Below are 22,661 nucleotides of genomic sequence, written 5' to 3'. Positions count from 1 at the left end.
ATTTCGAAATAGCTAAGTGCTATTTCGAAAGCATTTTGTGTGTAGCAGTGTCATTTTGAAATGGGAGATTTTACAATGCCATGATACTCATTAATAAATATTACTGATATCAGCTAAATTTTTCTTTCCTAAATTTCATCTTGTTAGTTGCATCATCTTGGACTATCCTGAACATGTCCTTTTTTCTCTTTTTCTATTTGTGTAATTTTTTTCATCTCCCTTCCTCACCACCACCACCCCCTCATCTTTTTCGATACTGTTTAGCTTCTTTTGACAGTTGTGTGTTATCCCTCTTCACATCCAAAATGTGAAGTGTACCCTAGAATCTAGTATAAGGTGAAGTCTGAAAACTGCAGTAAAGTATTTTTAGACCATTTTTGAATTTTATTTTGAAAAGCTGAGACTTGTGTAGCATATCTGGTAAGAAGGAAAACTGATGGTAATGCTTAGTTTTTTTCCTGATTGACAATAACTTGATCTACCTGCTGTAGGATGCTGAAGCTTGCATAAATGTCCTTCAACTGTATTTGACTTGCAGTACTTTCTTCTTGCTTCATGAATTATGCATTCATCGTGCCACTTTGTGATTTGTTATTGCTTATGTATTCTGCTTAAATTCTTAATTTCAAGAGTAGCAGACTCCATGATAAAATATCGCCATCTCTTAAGTGAGATTAGACAACGTGAAGCACCGTTTTTGGCATTACTTCTTTTCAGCTGTTTGGAAAGGCGTGCCTTTTCTTTGTCAGCAGTAATGGATGGGAAGGTGTTTTTCCAACTCCATGTTTTCCTCATTAATATTGATAGAAGAGTTTTTAAAGCTGTTTATTAAACCTGCTTTTACTCTTCAAGAAGCAAGTTTGTGTAAATGTGCAACTTCATGTCAGTTGCAATTTCCATGTGTTCTGCGTCTCTAGGATTGAACTGTAACGTGAATTGGAGAAAGGTGTATGTTAACCACTGAGGATCCTTGTGCTGGGCTATAAGTAGCATCCTTATACTGTGTTTTTTTCACATTATTCTGTTTCACTTTTTTATTTTAGCACCTAGCAAAAGACCATAAAAAACATTATTTTAAAAAACAAATTGCAAGAGCCAGCCTTTATCCTAACTTTATTGCAATACAAACGCTGCTGTCATCTTGTAGCTGCCTCAGAAATGAGCACTTTAATCAAATGTTTCTATACGCTGCTATACAATTAATCTATTTCTTTCCATTACACTGAAATAATAAGTCAAGTGGTATCTCACCCTAATTAGATGGTACAAGCAGGCTACAGATTCTCAGTACACAAACTGGACTCCGTTCCATCCTGACACTCCCTTTCCCATACAAAGTCTTCATCCTTAGACAATCCTCCAGCTGTTGAGTTGCGGGGATGAGAGAGAAGATGGAGAGGCCAACTGATGATGTCATTCTCCCTTTCTTATATTTTCATCCATCGTGGTGGAAGGATCTTTGCTGAAACTTGGGGATCAGCAGTCCCCCTTCGCTTAGCAGTCATCAGCGTGTACATACTCTCTCTCTGAGAAGTCCTTGATCAGCTGTTGGGAGCATGATTTCACTTTAATGGGCCATCAGTGTTGCTTGGATATTCCACGGTTGTACCTGAAAGGCTAGTTGTGGGTAGTCCCGAACTCACAACATGTTTCAGTGACATATAGCGATAGCATATACAGTTGAACAACATACGATCAATCATTCAATAGGTGACTTTTAAATGATACCTCACAAGGTGTATTTTGTACAAAACATAATGTAATCATTTCACCTGGTGAACATGAAGGTGCTAGGATGCTATTTGGGGTATAGATTGTTACAATCACCATGAGACATATTAGGGACATGTTTCCATTTGTTTAAAATATATACCTATATTGTAGAGTAAACTTGGTGTTTGAGAGAGGTCCCAGATTGACAGCATTGGAAGATGGAGTATTCTCCTACAAAAATATATATAAAAGGGACTGTGGTAATGCAGGCTTTTTCACACAGCTATGCAAATATACCTCATTGCTTACCTGGCAGAAAACCATTGTGTTGCAAGGTTTCATATACAGGTTGAACCTCTCTAATCTGGAACTCTCTCATCTGGCAACATCCATAATCTGGCATGATTTTAGTCAGTCAGAGGACCACTTATCATGGTTGTGACCAAGTTTCCTGTAGTCTCATAAAATTTGTTTGCAGCCACCAGTCCTGACTCTTAGTGTTGGGTGCTCTTATTTAGCTGTAATTTACTCCTAAATGTTTTGTAAGAAAGTGTTGGTAAAGTGTTGAACAATATTAGCCTTCTGTGGTCCAGCATTGTCTATCCAGGGATGGAATTAGATTCATTGAAATAAAGAGAAACTTAAACAAGCAGAACTGCTGTATTGTAATAGGACTAATTAATTTAAAGGAAAAAGTATCTTTTATACCTTGGATGTTAGTAGAAGAAAGGCTGTAAAAATGAGAATACAGAGCTAATCTCAGTAAGGATGATACTAGATTAAGTTGGACTGCTTCCTCTCAGACTTCCAGAGACCTCTGTTGAGCTCTTTTTCCAAAGACTGTGGTCTTGAGTGTGATATTTCTCATTGTTGTGTCCATTTCTTTGAAATTTCTCTTGTATGTGTCCTTGAAACGTAGTTTTAGGTTTCCTTTGGGTCTTTCTTCAGATGCCAGTTGACCATAAAGGATTATTCAGCAGACCAGCTCAAGACAGTGAAGGCATCTTCTGAGTAGTGCTACATGCTGGGTATGGTTGCCTGCCTATACCTGCTTGCACCTCAGTATTCATGACACTGCCCCTCCCTAAGATTCCAAAGATTCAGTGAAGGCAATGAATATGAAAACTGTTGACCCTTCCTGATAAGAATAGAAAGTCCATGTCTTGCTGCTGTACTAAAGTGCAGCAATAACACATGCACAATACACACAGATTTTTCTGTGTTCCATCAGTTTGTTGTTTTGCCATAACCTCTTACTCACTCTAGTTACGGGTGTGGCAGTTTTTCCCATATGTGGATGTTGAATTCCATTCTGAGTAAGAGAGTGACTGCAACAGGGGACCCCAAGTGCTTGAACTCATTCACCACGTTAAGTTCATAGTTCTCAGTCTTGATGGAGGGTGCTTCCTCAGCACCTTATGTTTACTTCTGGTAATCCCAAAGTCTTGGCAAGCTTTAGAAAAAATGGCTAGCAGTTTTGGAGATGGGTTGGTGTGTGGGTTATCACTGCTGCAGCATCAGCAACAAGATTTTCGATAAGTGCCTCCCAAGTCCTGGGTTTAGATTAGTCTTGCAAGTTTGAACAACTTTCTGACATCTTGTGTGAAAGTAGATTATCTCAGTTGAGAAACCAAATGTTTGTAGCAAGGAGAAGATCCCAGAGTTGGGGCAAGTATACAGCCTTGCTTAATTCCAGTACAAATCTGGAAAGACTGAGACTGAGGCGTCATATTGGACTGTGATGTACAAGTTTTCACAGAGGGATCGAGTCATTCCGTAAAGCATGGGAAGACATCCCGTCTTTTCTAGAAGCACAACTAGTCTGCTTCTACTGCCAAGGTCAATGGCTTTGTGAGATGGATGAAAGCTGTGTAAATAGACTATTTTTGGTCACTGTATTTCTCTGGTAGTTGTCTTAGTGAGAAGGTCATGTTAATAGTAGACCTTTAGCTCTGAAACCACACTGTGATCCAGGATAGATTCTTTCTTTAGAGGTCTGAAGCCCGTTCAGGACAAGGCAGGCAAAGGCTTTCCTCTTAATACTAAGAAAGGAACTACCATGATGTTGTTAGTTGCTTTTGCCAACCTTGTTTTCATAGAAAGTGATGATGTTGGTGTGTCAGAGTTCTTGTGGTACTTTGCCTTCTTTCCAGCACAGGCAGAGCAACTTGTGAAGATGATACAGTAGAATTGGTTTTCCACATTTTACAACCTCAAAACAAGTTATGATAACAATTACTAGAAATTATTTAAAATGCTCAAAATGTTGGTGTTCTGCTGTCTGTAAGATTGAACTGTTTACTTAGCTTATGTGCACCCATATGTGTATGTGTTGAAAAAGAGGTCAGTTTGTAAAGCCTGATGTACCTTTTTGCACCTGCAGTTTCCAATTGTAAATTATTACAGGTATGGTGGCATGAGTGCGTAGTTAGATATCTAATTATCTGAAATGCACCCAAATCACTTCTATCCATACAAAGCATGCTCCGAAAGGGAATTTGATGTCTAGTCCTCATCCCCATTTTATCAAAGTGACTGTATTATTTCTGGCAGCTAAATATGGCAGTTTAGCTTGTTACGTTTATTTTTAAATTATGGAAACAAAGTTAATCATTGTGATCCAACCAAATATCCCTTTCTATAATTAATATTGTGTTAATGAGCCTGAGGAGCAAAGCACAGATCACATGTTTTAGTTCCCTTGCAAATGGTGTTTTAGAAAAGGTGGGACAGTAGGTAACCATTTTTGAATATGGGTTACTTTGCTTCATCAGACAACCATGAAAATATGAATTTTTACTTAGTTTATTACTGTATTTCACTTACTACCATTTCAGTTGGTTTACAAAATAAAGTTTTTAAGCTGCTATTCTGAAAACTTCTGACTTCTTAACTATACAGTTGTTACCAGCTCCTCCATAATATTATATATATTTTTTGTAACTGGGCAGTTACAAAAGTGTACAGTGTGGATGTGTTTTAATGATAAACTAAGCTAATTGCAAATAATATTTATTTCCCTAAAATTTTAAAAATTTCAGTAGGCTGCCAAAAATGAAAATAACAACAGTGGGCTTTTTCTTGTACAGGCTTGAGAACTGAGGTGGTCATATGTTTTCATTTTTTATTATTGTACACTTCAGATTTATCTTATTGTGTGTTGCTGCATGCATATTTCTGTCTTGGACAGATTCCTCTTAGGGTTCATAGCTCATACCTTGGTCATTACTCACATTTGTTTTGATTTGTCCATATTATCTCTCAGAATGTTACTTATTCACTATTCCAGTAGCACAGAGGTACCTCAGTATTGAGGCATTATTGTGAAGATTTTTGCATTAAACACACAGGATGACTTCTGGCCTAATTGAAGTCGAAGGGGGAGATCTTCAACTAGTGTAAAATTGTTGAAGTCAAGGGAGTTTTGCTAGTGTGTGCCAGCTGAAAATTTACATCTGGGACTTTGGCCAATCATTTTGCTGGGGCCATAATTTCCCAAAAAGTGAGATATTTCTTCCCCCAGTGAATTTAGTCTTTAACCTGAGGCAAGATGTAACAAGCAAATATGACTGATGAAATTAAAGGTGGAGAAGGGAAGGGCGAATGAAGGTTGTAAAAATAAGTCACAAGTCTTGTTGTACAACTTAATGACTCCTAAAAGTGTCAAATTCAGCTGATGCATTTTATGTGCCAAATTTATTGCATAAATTAGAAAAAGCACATCAGTAGATAGACAGTACCAGGAAGTATTTTCTAATAATTGTTTATATAGTTCTTTCCTGAGAGAACTGTATTTTTTATTTAAATTTAATAACACTCACCTCTACTCATCAATAAAACTCAGTAATCTACTAACACTGTACAGGAACATTGTGATTGAGAAACTAGAAATCCAATATCGAATTGCCATGATCTTTAGCAATATCTTTTCCAGTGCAGTAGGGAGTGTTTCTCAACCTTTTTTTTTTTTTCCTTTACTAAAGTACCCTCTTTTCAAAAGAAACCAAAGTACTCCCAGCAGTCACACAGGTTTTTTTTCTACCATTGCAACACATTTGTTTAAGCAACTTAATTGTACCTGGTTGGTTGGAACAAATTGCCTATAGGTAATAAACTTGCCATCATAATTATGATTGTGCAAAGAGGATAAATAAAAAATTAGACGAACATAAAATAAGTCCAATTTTTATTCATACCTGTGTGTATTTTTATGCAAATATCAGTGAAGAATGATCAATGAAATTACAAGAAAAATTATAATTAATGCGAAATTTGAGCTTGTTGGGATGAAATCATGTGTTCAGACCTAGGTTTCAGACTGCTGATGCCCACAATTAAATCAATGTTTCTGATGTGGTTTCCTGTGTACGACCTTCTTCCAGATGTGCAGTTTTATTCTTTGTTTTCACAAGGAATCAGTCCGTTTTAAACCCTTTCAATTGTAATTATAAACACTAAACTAAAATTGTGCAAATAGCAATTTTATCACTTACTTCGGATACCAAACATAATGTTACAGAGCCAGGCACCCGCACCCCCCATTTTAACCCAATGGTCCTCCCCTCCTCCAGAGCCAGGCATCCCCTCCCCTGCTGTAATCCAATGCCAGTGACTCACAGGAGCCGCCACTGTCGCCACCATCACTGCTGCCATGCACTTCTCCCTCCAAGTGCTAGGGAGGGACGCGTGCACAGAGCGACGAACAGCACTCTCGCAGCTCTGAGCATTTTATTGCTCAAAGAGCCACATACAGCTCCAGCATGCATGCCCCCAGACTTCTCTCCTGTACCCCTAAGGGTACGCATACCATGCACTGAGAAACAATAGGGTAGGGGAAATGTCTCAAAAATAATATGCAGAGTAATTCATTAATAAACTCTAAAAATAAAAAACTGAACAGTTGCAAGTGCAATATATGAAATGCATATTAACAAAAGTAGCAAAGAATCATAATTAACCATAATCTTTCTGACAAAAGGAAAAAACATTATCAGTCTAATGTTAAAAAATTGGAGTCATGTCTTAATATTGTGACTTGAACATATATCTGACTCAAAACACCAAGATGACTTAAATCTCTCAGACTTACGGATGTAAATGTATTTGACCAATATATCTTAACACCACTGCAAAGAATGTGTAGTGAAAAAGGTAATATTAAAGTGATGAGATTACTAGGCATTATTTGATTAGTAATAAATCACAAACTTGCATATGTCAGACAAACTTAACTACGATTTTTAATATAGGCCAGGTTTGGGTTGGCAGTAGAGTAATGTGGCAGTAGAGTAATCATTTTGCTTTTTAAAATTAAAAGTCAATAATATTGAATTGAGATTTGCAGAACATATTTTTTCTTATTGTGTGATTTTTAAGATGTCTGGAATCTATATATTCACTTAGCATAATTATTTATTATTCAGTAATTATCCCACTTATAATTACATTCTAGAGATGGACAGGGCAGCAGTACATAATGCAAAGTTATTTGATCAACAAAAAAAAATTAATTCACTTATTGCTTTTGAGAATTGTTCTGGTAAGTGACACTGGAAAATAGCAGCTTAATCCTTCAAGTACAGGTTGAAACTCTCTCGTCCAGTGACATCCCTGGTCTGCCATGACCACAGATGTTGCTGGACTGGAGAGCACCTGGAGAGAGAGCTGCAGTGGAGGGCAGCCCCAGGGTGAGGTGCCGGCTCTGGAACCCCCACTGTGTGGAGCCCAGCTGGGAATCCCAGTTAGTGCAGGACCCTGCTGGCATCCCCGTGGAGGCAGGAAATCCTACCAAGCAGGGGAACCAGGCTGAGGCATGGACCATGCTGGCAGCCTCATGGCTGGGATTCCTGTGGGGGGTCCTGGCCAGCAGCCTGGTGGCAGGGAGCCAGACTGGAGCCCCCCAGGCAGCCTGGGGTAAGGAGCTGGCATCAGCTTGGAGGGGAACCTAGCTAGAATGCTTGGACCCACCCCTTCTTCTGCTCTCTGGAGCAGCCAAGAGGCTTAACCTTCACTGGTCCAGCAAATCCCCTCACTTGGGACCACTCAGGTCCCAAGGGTGCTTAACGAGAGAGGTACAACCCGTAGTAATTTATAACCCACATGAGTTTATGTGCATTTTATTGCAGTTGTATGCAGCCTTTTCTAGATGAAGAAACATGTAATTCTTCCATCCTGAGAATCACAAATGAATGAAATCTCTGTAGAAAACAGTAATAGATATAACAAGTTTATCAGTTGTGATACAGGTATTACAATGTAAGTGATACTTATGGCAATATCAGTTCTAATTTCACCAACGTGAAGAATTCTGACTCTACCCCTGTTGCTGTCATCTACTTTCCAAAGTAGTAATTTTTTTTCACTGGCATTTGTCCTGATTTTCATGACCAGTGCCTCATTCAAAGCCAGGTATATCACCAGATGGAGAGCTGTGCAGGGCAAAAGTGGCCTCATAGGTTCACATCATCACTATTATGTCTCAGATAGAGTTTATTTATTTATTTATTTATTTATTTATGTTGCTCCACGTCACTGGAACAAGGGAGGGAGAGGAACTCGGGCTTGAGTTTTTCAGTTTGCAGCAGTTGCACAGCTAGTTCTGCCAATAACTTTATAAGGTCATGGAAAATATCATTTTCTGAAATGAATCAATGAAGGCAATTACATACAAAAATTTACTTTCACAATCCTGACAATAATAATCATAGCTGAGCTGTACGTAGTCTGTTTCTTCCAGAGTTCTTGAGGCGTTACAAATATTGATATTACCTCTTTTTTCGCAATGGGAAAACTGGGTCACAGAGTACTTTGATCATTTCTTCATAATAAGTATATTATTCATCCATTGTGAAAATACTTCTTATTGCTTGGTAGAGCAAACCTCTTGTCTTGTATCAACCTATACAATGAATTACATGTAACTCCATCCAAAAATAAAATTGGATTTTCTCTTTTTATATGTGTAAAACTTCCAATGTTTGAAAAGGAGACTGTTGTAATTCTCACCACCTCCATAGTTCCAGTACCTATTCATTTAATCTTTTCAGTTGTCATACCACAATAAAATACATAGACTCAAGAAAGAATTCACTTTTTACTACTAGTTGGTGAGGGAATATTAACCCTAGATCAAGCATACATAAAATAATTGCCCTGTTTCAGTTAAACTTTTTGAGTCTACTCTACTGTTCAGTCCAACTCCCATCATTGCTAAAGTTAGCTATATGGAATGAAATTCTGCTATTGATAGGCATATGCATCTCTTTACAGAATGGCAGAATTTGACCCAGTGACTTTAATGAACCCTGAGCCTTTAGAGATACAGTTGTGTATCAGATCCAAGAATTGTCATCTCCTGTCATTTTCTAAACAGGGTTCCTAGAATTAATAGCGTATGTACATTCAGTGAGTGGAAAATAATGGCATTTGAGGAGTAGATAGTTCCGTAGGAGAGGCTTCTGCACTGTTAGATTCTCTTCCTTTGCTGAAACAAACCATTTGGGCCAAGTCAGTTCTTTTTCTTTTCAAACATAGGCATGTTTTATATACTAGTATCTCCTATCACAAACTTAGAAATTAATAAATGTAAATGTATTGCACTCCTTTTTACTCTTTTTTTCCCCCCTAGTTTGTCCAGTTCTCTTTGTACCAAATTTCTCACAATACACTGCTCTTGACATTTGTTTCTGACATTTCTGGTTAACTCCTGTCTCCTGTTTTTGTGATACAGAGGTTACTGAGATGAATGTAGATGGTACTGCTTTTCCTTTAATTTGCATTGTTGCATCGCACACCTACCATATATTTTTACAAATTTGAGTCTCTTTGATGGTGAAATTATAAGCATTTGACTTTTTTTATATTTGACCTATTTGATATTTCTTAATTTGCATGAATATTTTGCTTATTCAGATTACTACATTGCTATATTAAATGCAAGAGTTCCTTATAAGGTTGACTTACTTGACTTAAACATTTATACTCCAGGTGGAGTTTATGTCATCTACAAGTCTCCTTCACTTCACTCTGTCTCAGGACAAAACTTCTGGCTGACCTCAAGAGTACCCCAGTTGTTGTCTTTCATTTTCGGTAGATCTTCTCCACATTGCCCAAGGTCTTCATCTTGCGTTTTCCTTGTGGGTTCCATTTGAGATCTTGACAGACTATGCTGGATGATGGTTTTCTGAGAATGTGGACTAGCCATCCCCGCTTTCTTCTCTTGATTTGAACTTCAAGAGGTTCTTGTCCTGCTCTGTCCCAAAGCTCTTAATTTGTGACCAAGTCTTACCATTTGATGCGAAGGATGTACTTCAGGCATCTGTTTATGAATGTCACTGTCTCTTTAGGAAAGTCACTGTCTTTATAGTGTTACCATTCTGATTACTTTCAAGATGTCAAAATATATTTTTTCCAGTGCGCCATTCTTCCCCACCACCCAAAATTATGTTTAATGTTTTCAAAATAGATATGTCATTGATCTGTTTTTTTTTTATTTTCCTCAAAAAAATTTTTCCCCCTTAAAACTGTCTCAGTAGCACAACCAACACAGTGTGGAGTGATAACCAGGAAATCTAGTTGATTAAACATCAGGGTCAGTTATTGAAACCATGTAAGTTGGCCAGCCATGAGACCTGGAAACCATTTGTCTATGAGAAAAGGGTTTGCAGTATTGATGTATTGTACTATTAAAAGTTAATTGTCAGATTAATCATCATTCCCGCATCTTTTATTTTTGCTGCCTCTTACCTATTTTTATTCCCAGTTGTTTCATTAGATTGTTCAGTTTAGGTGGGGAAATGTAGTACTTTAAAAATCTGTTTTGTTTTCAACAGTGCCCTTAAAGATAGCCGTTTCCCCCCAATGACGAGGGATGAGCTGCCACGGCTTTTCTGCTCAGTGTCTCTACTCACTAATTTTGAAGATGTATGTGATTACTTGGACTGGGAGGTAAGGGTTCCAACTTTCTTTTAAAAAAAAATGGCCGCCTTATGTGTATCCTCAATTTCCTCCCAGCATAATAAGAAAAAAACAGAAATTTTTCAATATTTAATGTAGTTATCCTGTAACCTTAGTTGTCTTTTATACACGTAAGACAACACATCTGTGGTGTCTCCTGGAAGACATAGTGTTACCATGCAAGCTCTTAGGGTATGAAAATTGTAAAGTGGAACTGAGACATCTTCATGCCCATTGGATGAGCACTGAAAAGCTGTGTTGTGCAAAGACCCACAAAGACACTATTAATGCCTGGTTTTGTTTTTAAGATTCAATTCTGTAATTTTAAAATAGACAGTCTGAAATACATCCTCATTTTTTTTAAATCAAAACTTACTGTAATAGGAGATGTGGACAGTCATAAACCTCCATGCTGCTAGAACAAGATAAGTCTCTAGAGGCTATACCAGACAATATACTGATACCGTATGGGCCTTAAGCTGCTAGAATCACACAGTGCATTCTCTGCAAGACACCAAACAGCTGCCTCAAATAGAAATAAGCACGGATGCTGAAGCCATAACACTTTATCTAATGAAAATGGTGACATTTGGACACTAAACTTGCCCCCAAAATCCCTTGAAAGTAACGAGAACCCAATATACCACTTATTTTTCCAATATAATATGTATCTTGTAAAGCATAGCACCCACTTTACTTGTGGTTAAAGAAAAACTGTACACACTGACTTGACAGCAGAATGAAAACGTACAAGGAGCAATTGCTAGTTCATTTAAATTTTTTTATTACAATGTATATTTGTGTGTGACAGGTTTTTAACGAATTTTTGTCACATATGAAAATTATGGACATATTCTAGTCCTGTACAAGAGAGAACAATTCCAATATCTTGTTTTAATAATGGCTTAATACAGATAAGAGCTCTAATTCTTAATGATTATTTAAAAAAAATTGTGATAAGTGTTGCTTTGCTACTGGCTGTATGTGCAGGTTGAAAACTAAAGTGTAGTCTCCACAATTGGGTGCTCTCACTGGTAAGGCTGTAAGTGGCTTAAATTTTCTTGGGTGACTGTATCCAGTATTCACCTCAGAAGTGCCAGTTGTACAGTAATTGAAAGCTTCAATATAATGCATTTCACAGTTAATATGCAGTGACAGTGGCTTCATGCCTTCTGTACTGTCGAGCAAAACGGGTTCAAATTTCCTTTGAGGAACAATCAAGTGTTTTTACTATATACACCATTTTTCATGATTTATATCTCATCTGTCAAAAATATACTCTGAGATGAAGCCCTGTCCTAAACTAGTAACAGGCTTTTATTTTCCCAGACAATCTGATTATCCGTCTGAGCTATAGAAGTACAGTATACGTTTGGACTGTTTTTCAAGCATTAATAGCTACAATGGCTTTTTAAATGAAATTTTACAGGCCAACCATCAATGTAGTAAATAATTAAAACTGGTTGAGATTTTGTCTAGTCTGCTTGCTTTAGTATTTGATGCTAAAATTAGTAGTATTAAGGATTTAATAACTCATTTCAGTTAACTCTTGATTTGACAACAGACATTCATAATTGTTTTTCATGATGTTTTAAATGCACACTAATAGTTTATTGATTTCATATGATAGTCTGGTATGGTACAATGGAATGATTATTATCTTTCCCAAGTTGAAATATGCATTTCAAATTTTCAGATAAATATTTTACATAATAGCCGAAACAGTTTCAAAGGAGACATTATGTTCTATCAAATATGCAATTTAAAATAACCAAAATACAAATTTATTCAAGAGGCACTTCATCCAAAATCCCAGCTCAGAACACCCACCAAATTTTAGGAAAGGTTGGATCTGAATGTTGTGATTTGTCATCTCAAATTTAATCTTAAATGTCTGCAATATATGTAACTTCAGGAATTTCACTTTCTGTATTTTATTAATAGAAGAAAAATTAGGATGTGATAGAAATGACTTTACATAATAATAAAATGCAAATTCCTTTCCATAGAATTTGTAGTCCTTATAGAATTTGATAGAAAACTATGTTCCAGCTACAGAATTCTAGGCATTGGTTCAAAAATTGTGTAGAAAAATACCGGCTATGAAATTTGACACTTGAGTATGGGGAATCATTAGCCCTTTTTTGGAAGAGTGGGAAAAGTGAGAATATTTGTCAGATATTTTAATATTATACTGTGAAAGTCTCTGACACAGTAAAGACAGAAGAGGTGGCCATAATATGAGACTCCTGAGACCCTCCAAAATTCTATAGTTTTTCCTGCCATGCTTTTTAAGTGATGATACTGTATATAATGGTAGATTGCATACAGGCATTCCACATAAAGTAACAAGTTTATACTGAAATGTTAGTCCTTGAAAGAATGATGTGTCACTGTACATGGCCCTTACAGTGAGACAGCTTATGTCATCCATGTTTCTTTTAAGGGTACTGCAGTTATGCAATGTCAGTGGCAAAAAGACATTTCAAGATGGCTAGAATATGACCTAAAGAGAGATTCTGGGTCTTCCATCTGGTATAACTGCTCATTTCCAGATCATCCTGAAAAATCACCAGCCTGGTTAGGAGACCTTACTCTTCTGTAGGTATGCTATTGATGATCTTGTGGGAGCTAATTCAGCAATTTGCTGACGGAAGTCAAAATATTTCAAAATTGCAGATCCAGGCAGCTTGCAGTGCTGTGGTGGTTTAGAGGCAAGATCATTTGAAGACATGGCTCAGGACAGGAGTGCCTCCTAGACCCTGAAACAGACTGATAGATCTTCCTTCCACTGGTTAATGAATTGTTTTCCCAAACTGAAGAAATCAGTTTTTCAGTTGCAGCAAGCAGTGGGAGATCCTCTTTGCAGCAAAGACTTCAGGCGAGTAACCAGGAGACATGAGTGAATTGACTGCCATTAGCTCCCATATGATTTTTCAAATTGCCGCCATTTTCACCTTTTATAAAGGTTTGCACCTTTTTTCTAGTTACTGTCAAAGAATCACTTCAGTACAGTGGTGTATGAAGACACTTCATAAAATATAATACAGGGTTTCTGTTCACGCATGATTATGATTGCACTGTGCATCCGTACTTCACACACATGGTGGTCTGAAATGGGTGTTGGGCAAATACGTGTTGTCTCCTCATTTCTTTAAATATAGAATGTTCCTCCCACGAGGCCTCTCCACTGCCCCTGTCCGATGACTACCTGTGTGGAATATCACAGCCTTTCCATCAAAGGAAGGCGCTGAGACAGGCAGTATCATGATTTCTGGGATATGCTTTTAACAGTAAAACTTCTTAAAAGAGAGTGTAGGCAGCAGAAAATTAGTTGGGGAGCAGCTCATGGACGTAAAATACTGTTTAATGCTACCGATGTGGAGCAGTAAGATCTGCACCCTTTCACACCCACTAGTGTACCTGATGGAACTTTTTGTCCCATTCCATTTCCCCTTGCAGCCAGCCATCCATCTCCAAAGCAAACTCAATCTTATTCCTCCGTTCATCTCTCTTTAGTCACCTTCCTGATTTCTCTATCCTTCCACTGTGGTCATCGCCTCTCCACACAAATGCTGCAATTCCCTGTCCGTCTCTTGATTTTTTTTGCTCCTGGCTTTTTTGTTCTTGAATTCCTTCACTGAGCTCACATCAGAGTGGGAGTTTTTAAACTATTTAGCGAGGCATTCCCTTACAGTGCAGCGTTTCACAGAGGAAATCAAACACTAAAAATGTTCTGCTAGGTTACTACACAGAACAGTGGGTTCCAGAATTCTTTTTAATTGATTCTTCTCCAAAGAGAACTGTTTAATTTGCCTAGATCTTTTTTTTTTTAAACATAGCATTTCCATATGGATTTTGCATCTCAGGCCACAGAATCCTGTAGTCCCAGAGAGGGGTGTTCAGGATGCTATATTGGGGCCCCTCAGAGGAAAAACTTGAATCCTACAAATGGATAGGACAAGTATGAACTATGCTTGAATGTTTCATGAACTAAACTTTGGTACTACAGATTCTGGCTATTTGGGAGTAGATACCATGTGAATATGTGAAAGACAAACTAATTTATACCTTTTCTAAATTTCTCTTTTATGAAAATAAAGAAAGAAGCAAAAGCTATGCTATCATGTCTCAGTCACTCACACGCTGTAACAGATGGGTTTCTCCAGCACCTTTCCTTCAGAAATTTTTTTTCTCCTGTTAAGATCATCTCTGTCTTCTCACCACAAAGTGATTCAGATTCCTTGAGGAAGCTTTGTGATATTGAATTAAACCTCCCTGACATCAAGAAAATCAGAATTCAGTCAGCCCAGAAAATTAGCCAAATTCCTCCACATTAAGCCTACGGTTGTACAAATTCAGGCTACTTAAGAGTCAGTATTTTGTCAGCTTTGTTTCCCAAAACAGTTTGAAATGGTCCCTTTATACTAAATTTGTTGCCCTTCGATGAAATGTCACCCATCTGTAAAAGACTGAGATTGTGGTTATGGGGTTTCATATCAAGATGAGAGGTGGCTTTTCATCAGTCTATGTGACATTAGATTGAAATATTAGATTTTCTGGTTCACCAAGAGAGAATTTTTTTTAAAAGGCATCCAAAATTTAAGCCTGTTTTAGTCAATTAAAGCTAAAATGGGAGGGGTGGAAACACCCACCAGAAAAAGAAAGTTAAGAAGTTTGCAGTTGTTAGCTATAGTAGTTTAAATTTACAAATTAGATTAAACCAATGCAGTTTTCATTTGTAGTTGCGTCAGGGTTAGTAGTCTGTCAGAAGCGTGTTGAAAATCATAAATGAAGCAAGACATTTCCATGAATGATAATTGCCTAATAGAAAACAGTCTATTTAATTTATGACACACAATCAGTGAGAATTGTGTTTACTGTCTTTGCTGGAGTGCAGTTATTGGTTGTTTGGATATTGAATCATGGTTAGCACATCATTAGTATTTCTGGTTAATTTCTCACGAATATTGTAAACTCAGTGTTCTCATGGTAACTTCTGTTGCACAGGATATGAGCACAGGAAGTTAGAGCTTACTTTGTATGTTTAAACGAACAAATGCCTAATTTTTCAGCATGGTAGTGATAGCACAAAAATGCAGCTCTATACATTCATTTTTTTTTCTGCCAGTCACAGTAATTGTACCTGTTCATATCAGTGAAGCATCACATACTTTCTCAAAAAAGTAATGAAATGAGTTGAAATTAAACCCATCCTAAACTCTGTCAACAACCTTCTAGCTTATGATAAAGCAGGCAAGAAGTGCGGTGAGGGTGCCTGTATGTTATCACAACACGACCAATACCATGGGTGACTACTCTGTGAGCTGCCAAGTAGAATCAGCGTGAAAATAAGTAGATAGCCTATATACAACTGCACACGGAGGCTAAATAAAATATTCTTGTACAAATTGAAAATAGGAAAAGTTAAGGGTTAAAATGGAATCGGTGGTCAAGTTGTACGCTCATTAGGCTACCTAACTTTGACAGGCAGGCTCATGTAGTTAAACTTATCTGTCCTCCTCCATTCTACATCCGGTTGCTTGCTAAAATCACTTGTTGAACCTTTTCTTTAACTGGATTATAAGTTTTTCAAAGCAGTGACCATCTTGTTCTGTTTCTGCATACTGTTTAACCCAATAGGACCCTGTCCTGATTTACATTCTGTAATATAAGAGATTTCAAAGGAGTTATAGTTGTGTTTGAGGACTGATAGATGGGTTTTTTTCAGTTTCTTGTAAGCAGGAAAATTTAAAACTGGTAATGTATGTGTGTAAACCTAAATATTTTGGCCAGGATACATTTTGGGTTTTATCTTGACAACGTCCCTTTAAATTAATTCAGTCTGTAATTACTTTTCTGATCTAATCAATTTGTCTTGCAGAATTGACCTACAAAAAAAAAGATGCAAATTGATATACTAATAAAAGGGGATACCTAAGCTTTAGATGGATGGATCCTATTGTTGATTATCGTTTTGTATTAGTTTGAAGTTCTCCATCATTTGGATGTGGTCTTACAGTTTGTATAAAATTTCTAGCTGGTTTCCTTGATCCTAGGAGTAAATTCAACAAGATCTGCGTAAATTTTTTGTTCCTAAATTTCTATTTTCTATAATAGAACTGTCTAGCTCAGAATAACACCTTCAAAAAGTTCAGATTTGGCTTTTAAAACAAATTACAGATGGTTAATTAAACATTTAGGTTCAGCAATGTAAGAGAGATTGAAATTAATTGGTATGAAGAAGATTAGAGAAGAAACTTTTCTGAATGAAGATTTGAATCAGTCACTTGGAAGAAAAAACTCATTTAAGACATAGTGTGTTGATAAAGAGGATGAGGAGGATTCTAAAGTCAGGCTCACCAGAGTAATCTCCTTCCCCTTACTCCACCCTCATAATCACATGAAAATGTTAGAGCAAAAATAACTTTGTATAATATTTATCTTGAAATATCTGTGTATGTGTTAATTGGGCAATTGATGCTGGAGAGTTTATGTGCTCCATTATATTAATCCTTTGTTTTGAATTTAGCTGCCACGTAGTCATTCTAGCCTGTGTCTTCATTCTAAAAATCTTTCTATACTTTTTGTTGAAATCAAATTAGTTTGTGCCAAAAAACAGGTATCTAAACCAAATAACACTGTTAAGTTTCTAGACACTACTCACATGCACATTAGGACTTCCAAAATTAAGAATCTATCTAATTTACCAATGTACAAGGATAAAAATCTGAGGCTACTAACATTTTATGTTGACATCTATGTAACTTTAAAAATAACTGAAAACTGTATCAAATTTTGGTAAGAAATTTCACTCCCAGCTGAAGGCCTCTTATGACGAACAGCTCAAGAGCAGATATTGACAGCAGAATTACCGTAGCCTTGAAAATAGAGAAGTGTTGTATATACACTGACTACTTAGAAACAGTGCCTCAAAAGGCACCCGCCTAGTTCTTTAGGGAATTTGGACCATCTCATGAAAATTGTACATAGTTTCTTTCTATCAGCAACATTGGTTTCTCCATTAGGCAGAAGACCTTACCCTTGAAAAGCTTCTTGCTATATGGAAATATGTAGTAGAAGTTGATTAGTTCCCAAAATACCTTTTATTTCTGTCTCCATCTGCTTCATCCATTAGTGGAAACTTCGTGGACTGGAAGGCTTTAGGGATTGAGACCAGCTCAAGTCTTTCACCACTAGGTTGCCAGTCCAGACAAGATCGCAGCTGTTAATGGCCACAACTCATTAAATAAAGTGGTTGCGCTTGGGAATGGAGCTGGTGATGTTGGTTCACTTTCTGGTGGACAGTTGTGCACTTCACATTAAATAACACCCCTGTTGGCAGGATAAGAAGAGAGGTGAAGCACTGTGAATAGAGACTGAACTACTCTCACCTCAGGAGGTCCCTTCTGGTCAGAGAAGAATTTGGGTGGGGCATTATAGGATGTGCTTCCACAGCTCTGGCCAGGCTGTCAGTTGGACACCACTTGAGAGCTAAATTCACTTCAAAAAACACCTTGAAAATGTTTTTAAAGCCCAAAATTGGGTAAAACAATTCTATAAAAAGCTCGCATCTTTCAGTTTAGAAATTTCTTGTATTATTTTTAAATGTACTAATAAAACTGCCAATTTCTTTCAGGTGGGTGTACATGGCATTAGAATAGAATTCATCAATGAAAAAGGATCAAAACGCACCGCCACCTACTTACCGGAGGTTGCAAAGGAGCAAGGTCATTGTTGCACTTTATTTCATATGATCTGGTGAAGAATTTAAATATACATATAAACCTAAAATGCAATATTTGACCTTGCACTGAAGTCAGATGATGGAGCAATACCTAACTGTAAGGAATGACACTTATATAAATGCCACTTACATGCCTGTATAAAATCAGTTCCTTTCTTGGGAAGATTTTGATAAATTGTTGCAGTTTGTTAAGCAAGTCATACAGAAACAGTAAAAGAGCCACAGTATGCAAAATAAAAGATGTAGGGGTGGTACAGCACTAATTGTAAGGTGCCGCTTTTCATTTAGATAGTGTGGTACAGTGAGTGAAATGCAAAACCCTTTTAACTGAGTGATGGAATGACTGCTCAGGGATCTTAACAGTGGAGTTATTTCTCAACCTGCACTACTGAAGTTTTTCTCTTGTTAGGCTCTCACTCTGGCACTTAATCCTCTTTAACAGCTTTGGCTTCCCCTTGTTTCTTGGGTGGGTGTCAGGAAGTTGGTTTCATACTGATTGTCCTAAAGTATTTCTATAAATGAAAATGTCCCGTTTAGAGAGGCACAGACTTACAAGCTCATCCTTTGTGAGAACAATATACACTGGTTCTGTTTAATATCAGTATATGGTACTGATCTGCTGACTACTACTTACTAATGTTTTCTTTTCCAGCCGTAACTCAGGGTGGGGTGTTTAATTTGCATTGGTTTTACTTTTGCCTCGTTATGTTCAGACTTGGTGTGTTAAAAGATAAGGAGAAGCCTATCCTAAGGATCACCCTGAGTGTGTATACCTCCCTCTCCACAGGTGACCACATAAAATTACCCCTAAAGCTTCCAGCACAATTTTGTTTTCATCTCTACTTTACAGATCTGCATCTTTCAGGAAAATGTTTTTTGCCAAGCTCTTACATACTCACCTAATGCAGCATTTACTATATTTATAAAGTCTAGTTATGTAAACTTCTTAAGGTCAACATTTTTATATGGTCCTACCAAATTTACAACTGTAAAAAAAAAGTCACACACTCTGAAATTTGGTCTTTTGTGTGCTTTTACCCTGTCCTATACATATGTCATGGGGAAGACCCGTGTTTCTCAAACAGGAGGCCCTAACTCAAAAGGGAATTGTGGGGAGTTGCAAGGTTATTTTAGGGGTGGAGGGTAACAATATTGCCTCCCTTCTGTGCTGCCTTCAGAATTGGCAGTGCAGATGCAAGAGTGGTAACACAATACCATGCCACCCTTACTTCTGTGCTGTTGCCTTGTAGCAGCACAGAAGTAAGGGAGGCAATACCATACCATGCCACCCATATTCTGTGCTTCTGGTGACCACTGCTCTGTCTTCAAAGCTGGGCTCCTGGCCAGCAGCTACTGCTCTTCAACTGCCTGTCTCTGAAGGCAGTGCTGCCACCTGCAGCAGTGCAGAAGTAAGAATAGCAGTACTGCAACACCCCCCCACCCCCCCCCCCCACACACAACACACGCTACAATAACCTTGTGATGCCCATAACTCCTTTTTGGGTCAGCACCCCTACAATAACGTGGAAATTTCAGATTTAAAGAGTTGAAATCATGAAATTTATGTTGAATAGCAATGAAGAGATAGCCGTGCTAGTCTATATAGTATCAAAACAAAAAAGCAGTCCAGTAGCACTTTAAAGACTATCAAAATAATTTATTAGGTGATGAGCTTTCGTGGGACAGACCCACTTCCTCAGATCATAGCAATACTAGAACAGACTCAGTATTTAAGGCACAGAGAACCAGAAATAGTAATCATGGTTGATAAATCAGAAAAATACTATCAAGGTGAGCAAATCAGAGAGCAGAGGGGCAAGGGGGAGTCAAGAATTAGATAAAGCAAAGCAGGCAAAGGAGCCCCTATAATGAGCTAGAAAATTCCCATCCCAGTTCACACCATGCGTTAATGTGTCAAATTTGAATATAAAAGAGAGTTCAGCAGCCTCTCTTTCCAAACTGTTGTGAAAATTCCTCTTCAGTAAAATGCAGTCTTTCAGGTCATTAACAGAATGCCCCTCTCCATGAAAGTGCTGACTGACAGGTTTGTGAACCAGGAGTGTTTTTATGTCTGTTTTATGCCCATTAATCCTTTGTCTAAGAGAATTTGAAGTCTGTCCAATATATAAAGCATCTGGGCATTGTTGGCACATGATGGCGTATATGATGTTAGTTGAGGAACATGAGAATGTGCCTGTGATTCTGTGAATAATAGAATAGATATGTGGACAAAGTTGGCAACAGGCCTTGTTGCAAGGAGAAGTTCCAGGATTGGTGTTCCTGCGGTATAGGCTGTGGTTGGTGAGAATCCTCATAAGGTTGAGAGGTTGTCTGTAGGAGAGAACAGGCCTGTCACCTAGGGCCTTCTGGAGTGTGGCATCCTGATTAAGGATAGGTTGTAGATCTTTAATAATGCATTGCAGTGGTTTGAGTTGGGGGCTGTAGGTAATGACCAGTGGTGGTGTTACTGGCTTTTTTGGGCCTATCTTGGAGTAACTGGTCTCTGGGTATTTTCCTTGTAACAAAGTCCATTGCCAACTTTGTCCACACATCTATTCTGGAGATACCATCACTGGACCTAACCAGGTTATTCACAGAATCACGGGCACATTCTCATGAAAGTCTGCGACACATTAACACATGGTTTGAACCAAGATGGGAGTTTTCTAGCTCATTATAGGGGCTCTGTTGCTTACTTTGCTTTATCTAATTCTTGACTCCCTGCCCCTCTGCTCTCTGATTTGCTCACCTTGATAATATTTTGCTGATTTGTCAACCTTGATTACTATGTTTGGTTCTATGTGCCTTAAATATTGAGTCTGTTCTGGTATGGCTACAATCTGAAGAAGTGGGTCTGTCCCACGAAAGCTCATCACCTAATAAATTATTTTGTTAGCCTTTAAAGTGCTACTGGACTGCTTTTTGTTATGAAATTTATGATTTTTCAAATTCTATAACCATGAAAATTGACCAAGATGGACCTTGAATTTGGTAGGGCTAGATATAGAAATAGCTTTGTTTGGTTAGTAAACCATGTCCATTTATAGTTAGAGACCTATCTGAATAATCTAAGAAACTGTTATTCTGAAATAGCACATCTAACAGTTTTATCAACAAAATGTGCACAGTTCATTTTCTGCATATTATTCAGATGCTGTGTATTCAAAATTTGATATATCTTGTTTAAAATAGCATAAAAGACTTGTTCCAGGAGAGCCATAATTAACCTAAACTATTTGTGGGTTGGTTACTACTCCAAAAATATATAAACCAACCACTGGCAAACAGTTTAATGTTGTAATTCTGAAATTGGAAAAATCACTGTTAACACTAACAGTAGCACTTGCAGCAAAGTCTGAGAGACCCCATGCTGTTTGATGATGACGTGGTATTTTTCTGTCCTCCGCCTGCACCCATGAAAACACACTTTGAGCCAGTAAAGTATGCTTACAGGAAATATTACCAAAAGAAACTTGATTTTTCAAGTGGTTCTGTACATTTTATTTTAGTATGATCTAAAGGGTACATTGATACATGATCTTGCCGTAGAAAAATGAAGTCTTCATTTTCCTTTACAACTTTTAGACTCTTTGTTTCTCTGTGTCCAGAAAGCATGGCTAAAGTGGGTCTATTTTTAAATTACATGCAAGATTTTTGGCTTGACCAGTAAATTTATTCTGATGTAGGAAGAATCTTGTATATGGTACTTCCTGCAACAGGCTGTTCTTAGGAATATAGGAATTTATGTTACAGATCTATGAGAATCTTTATAATGGACTTCAGCAGAGTAGATCCAACAGTATAACATGAAGCAATATTTTTAATATACAATGTGTTATTTCCTGCTCTTTGCTGATATTTCTTCTAATATAACTCAACAGGATGGGACCACATTCAGACCATAGATTCCTTATTGAGGAAAGGAGGCTACAAAGCTCCAATTACTAATGAGTTTAGGAAAACCATAAAACTGACCAGGTATGTATTAGGGGATACATTACAGATATGTTTTATTATTTCAGTATTGCCTCGATTTATTTATTTCCTTTAGAGGTCTTCTAAAATACTGATGGTAAAGTCTTCTTTCATAGTAACAGATTTCGCAATATTTTCCTTCTGCAACACTCATCATTTTTTTTTTTGGTGTGTATCTCTAACTTCCATTAATCTTAATAGGTAGTTAACAGCACTCCACCTGGAGCAAATGAATTGCTGTTTTAATGTAAGGATTTCCAGGATTTCTCTG

At 37.4% G+C, this 22,661-nt stretch overlaps 1 protein-coding gene across 2 annotated transcripts in view; it reads left to right on the top strand.

Moving 5' to 3' along the window:
* Positions 1–22,661, top strand: part of AMMECR1 (AMMECR nuclear protein 1) — a 148,125-nt gene that overhangs the window by 118,295 nt on the left and 7,169 nt on the right. For both annotated transcript variants that reach the window (XM_075007449.1, XM_075007450.1), the window contains 3 exons: positions 10,545–10,659; positions 18,308–18,398; positions 22,297–22,393. In XM_075007449.1, coding sequence (XP_074863550.1) covers positions 10,545–10,659; positions 18,308–18,398; positions 22,297–22,393 — 303 coding nt within the window. The remainder of the gene's footprint in view (positions 1–10,544; positions 10,660–18,307; positions 18,399–22,296; positions 22,394–22,661) is intronic.

Source organism: Carettochelys insculpta, chromosome 13, assembly GCF_033958435.1.
Source record: "Carettochelys insculpta isolate YL-2023 chromosome 13, ASM3395843v1, whole genome shotgun sequence".
In the NCBI taxonomy this organism is placed as follows: domain Eukaryota; kingdom Metazoa; phylum Chordata; order Testudines; family Carettochelyidae; genus Carettochelys; species Carettochelys insculpta.
Note: the sequence above shows the minus strand (reverse complement) of the source record. Positions and strands in the feature narration are given on the sequence as shown.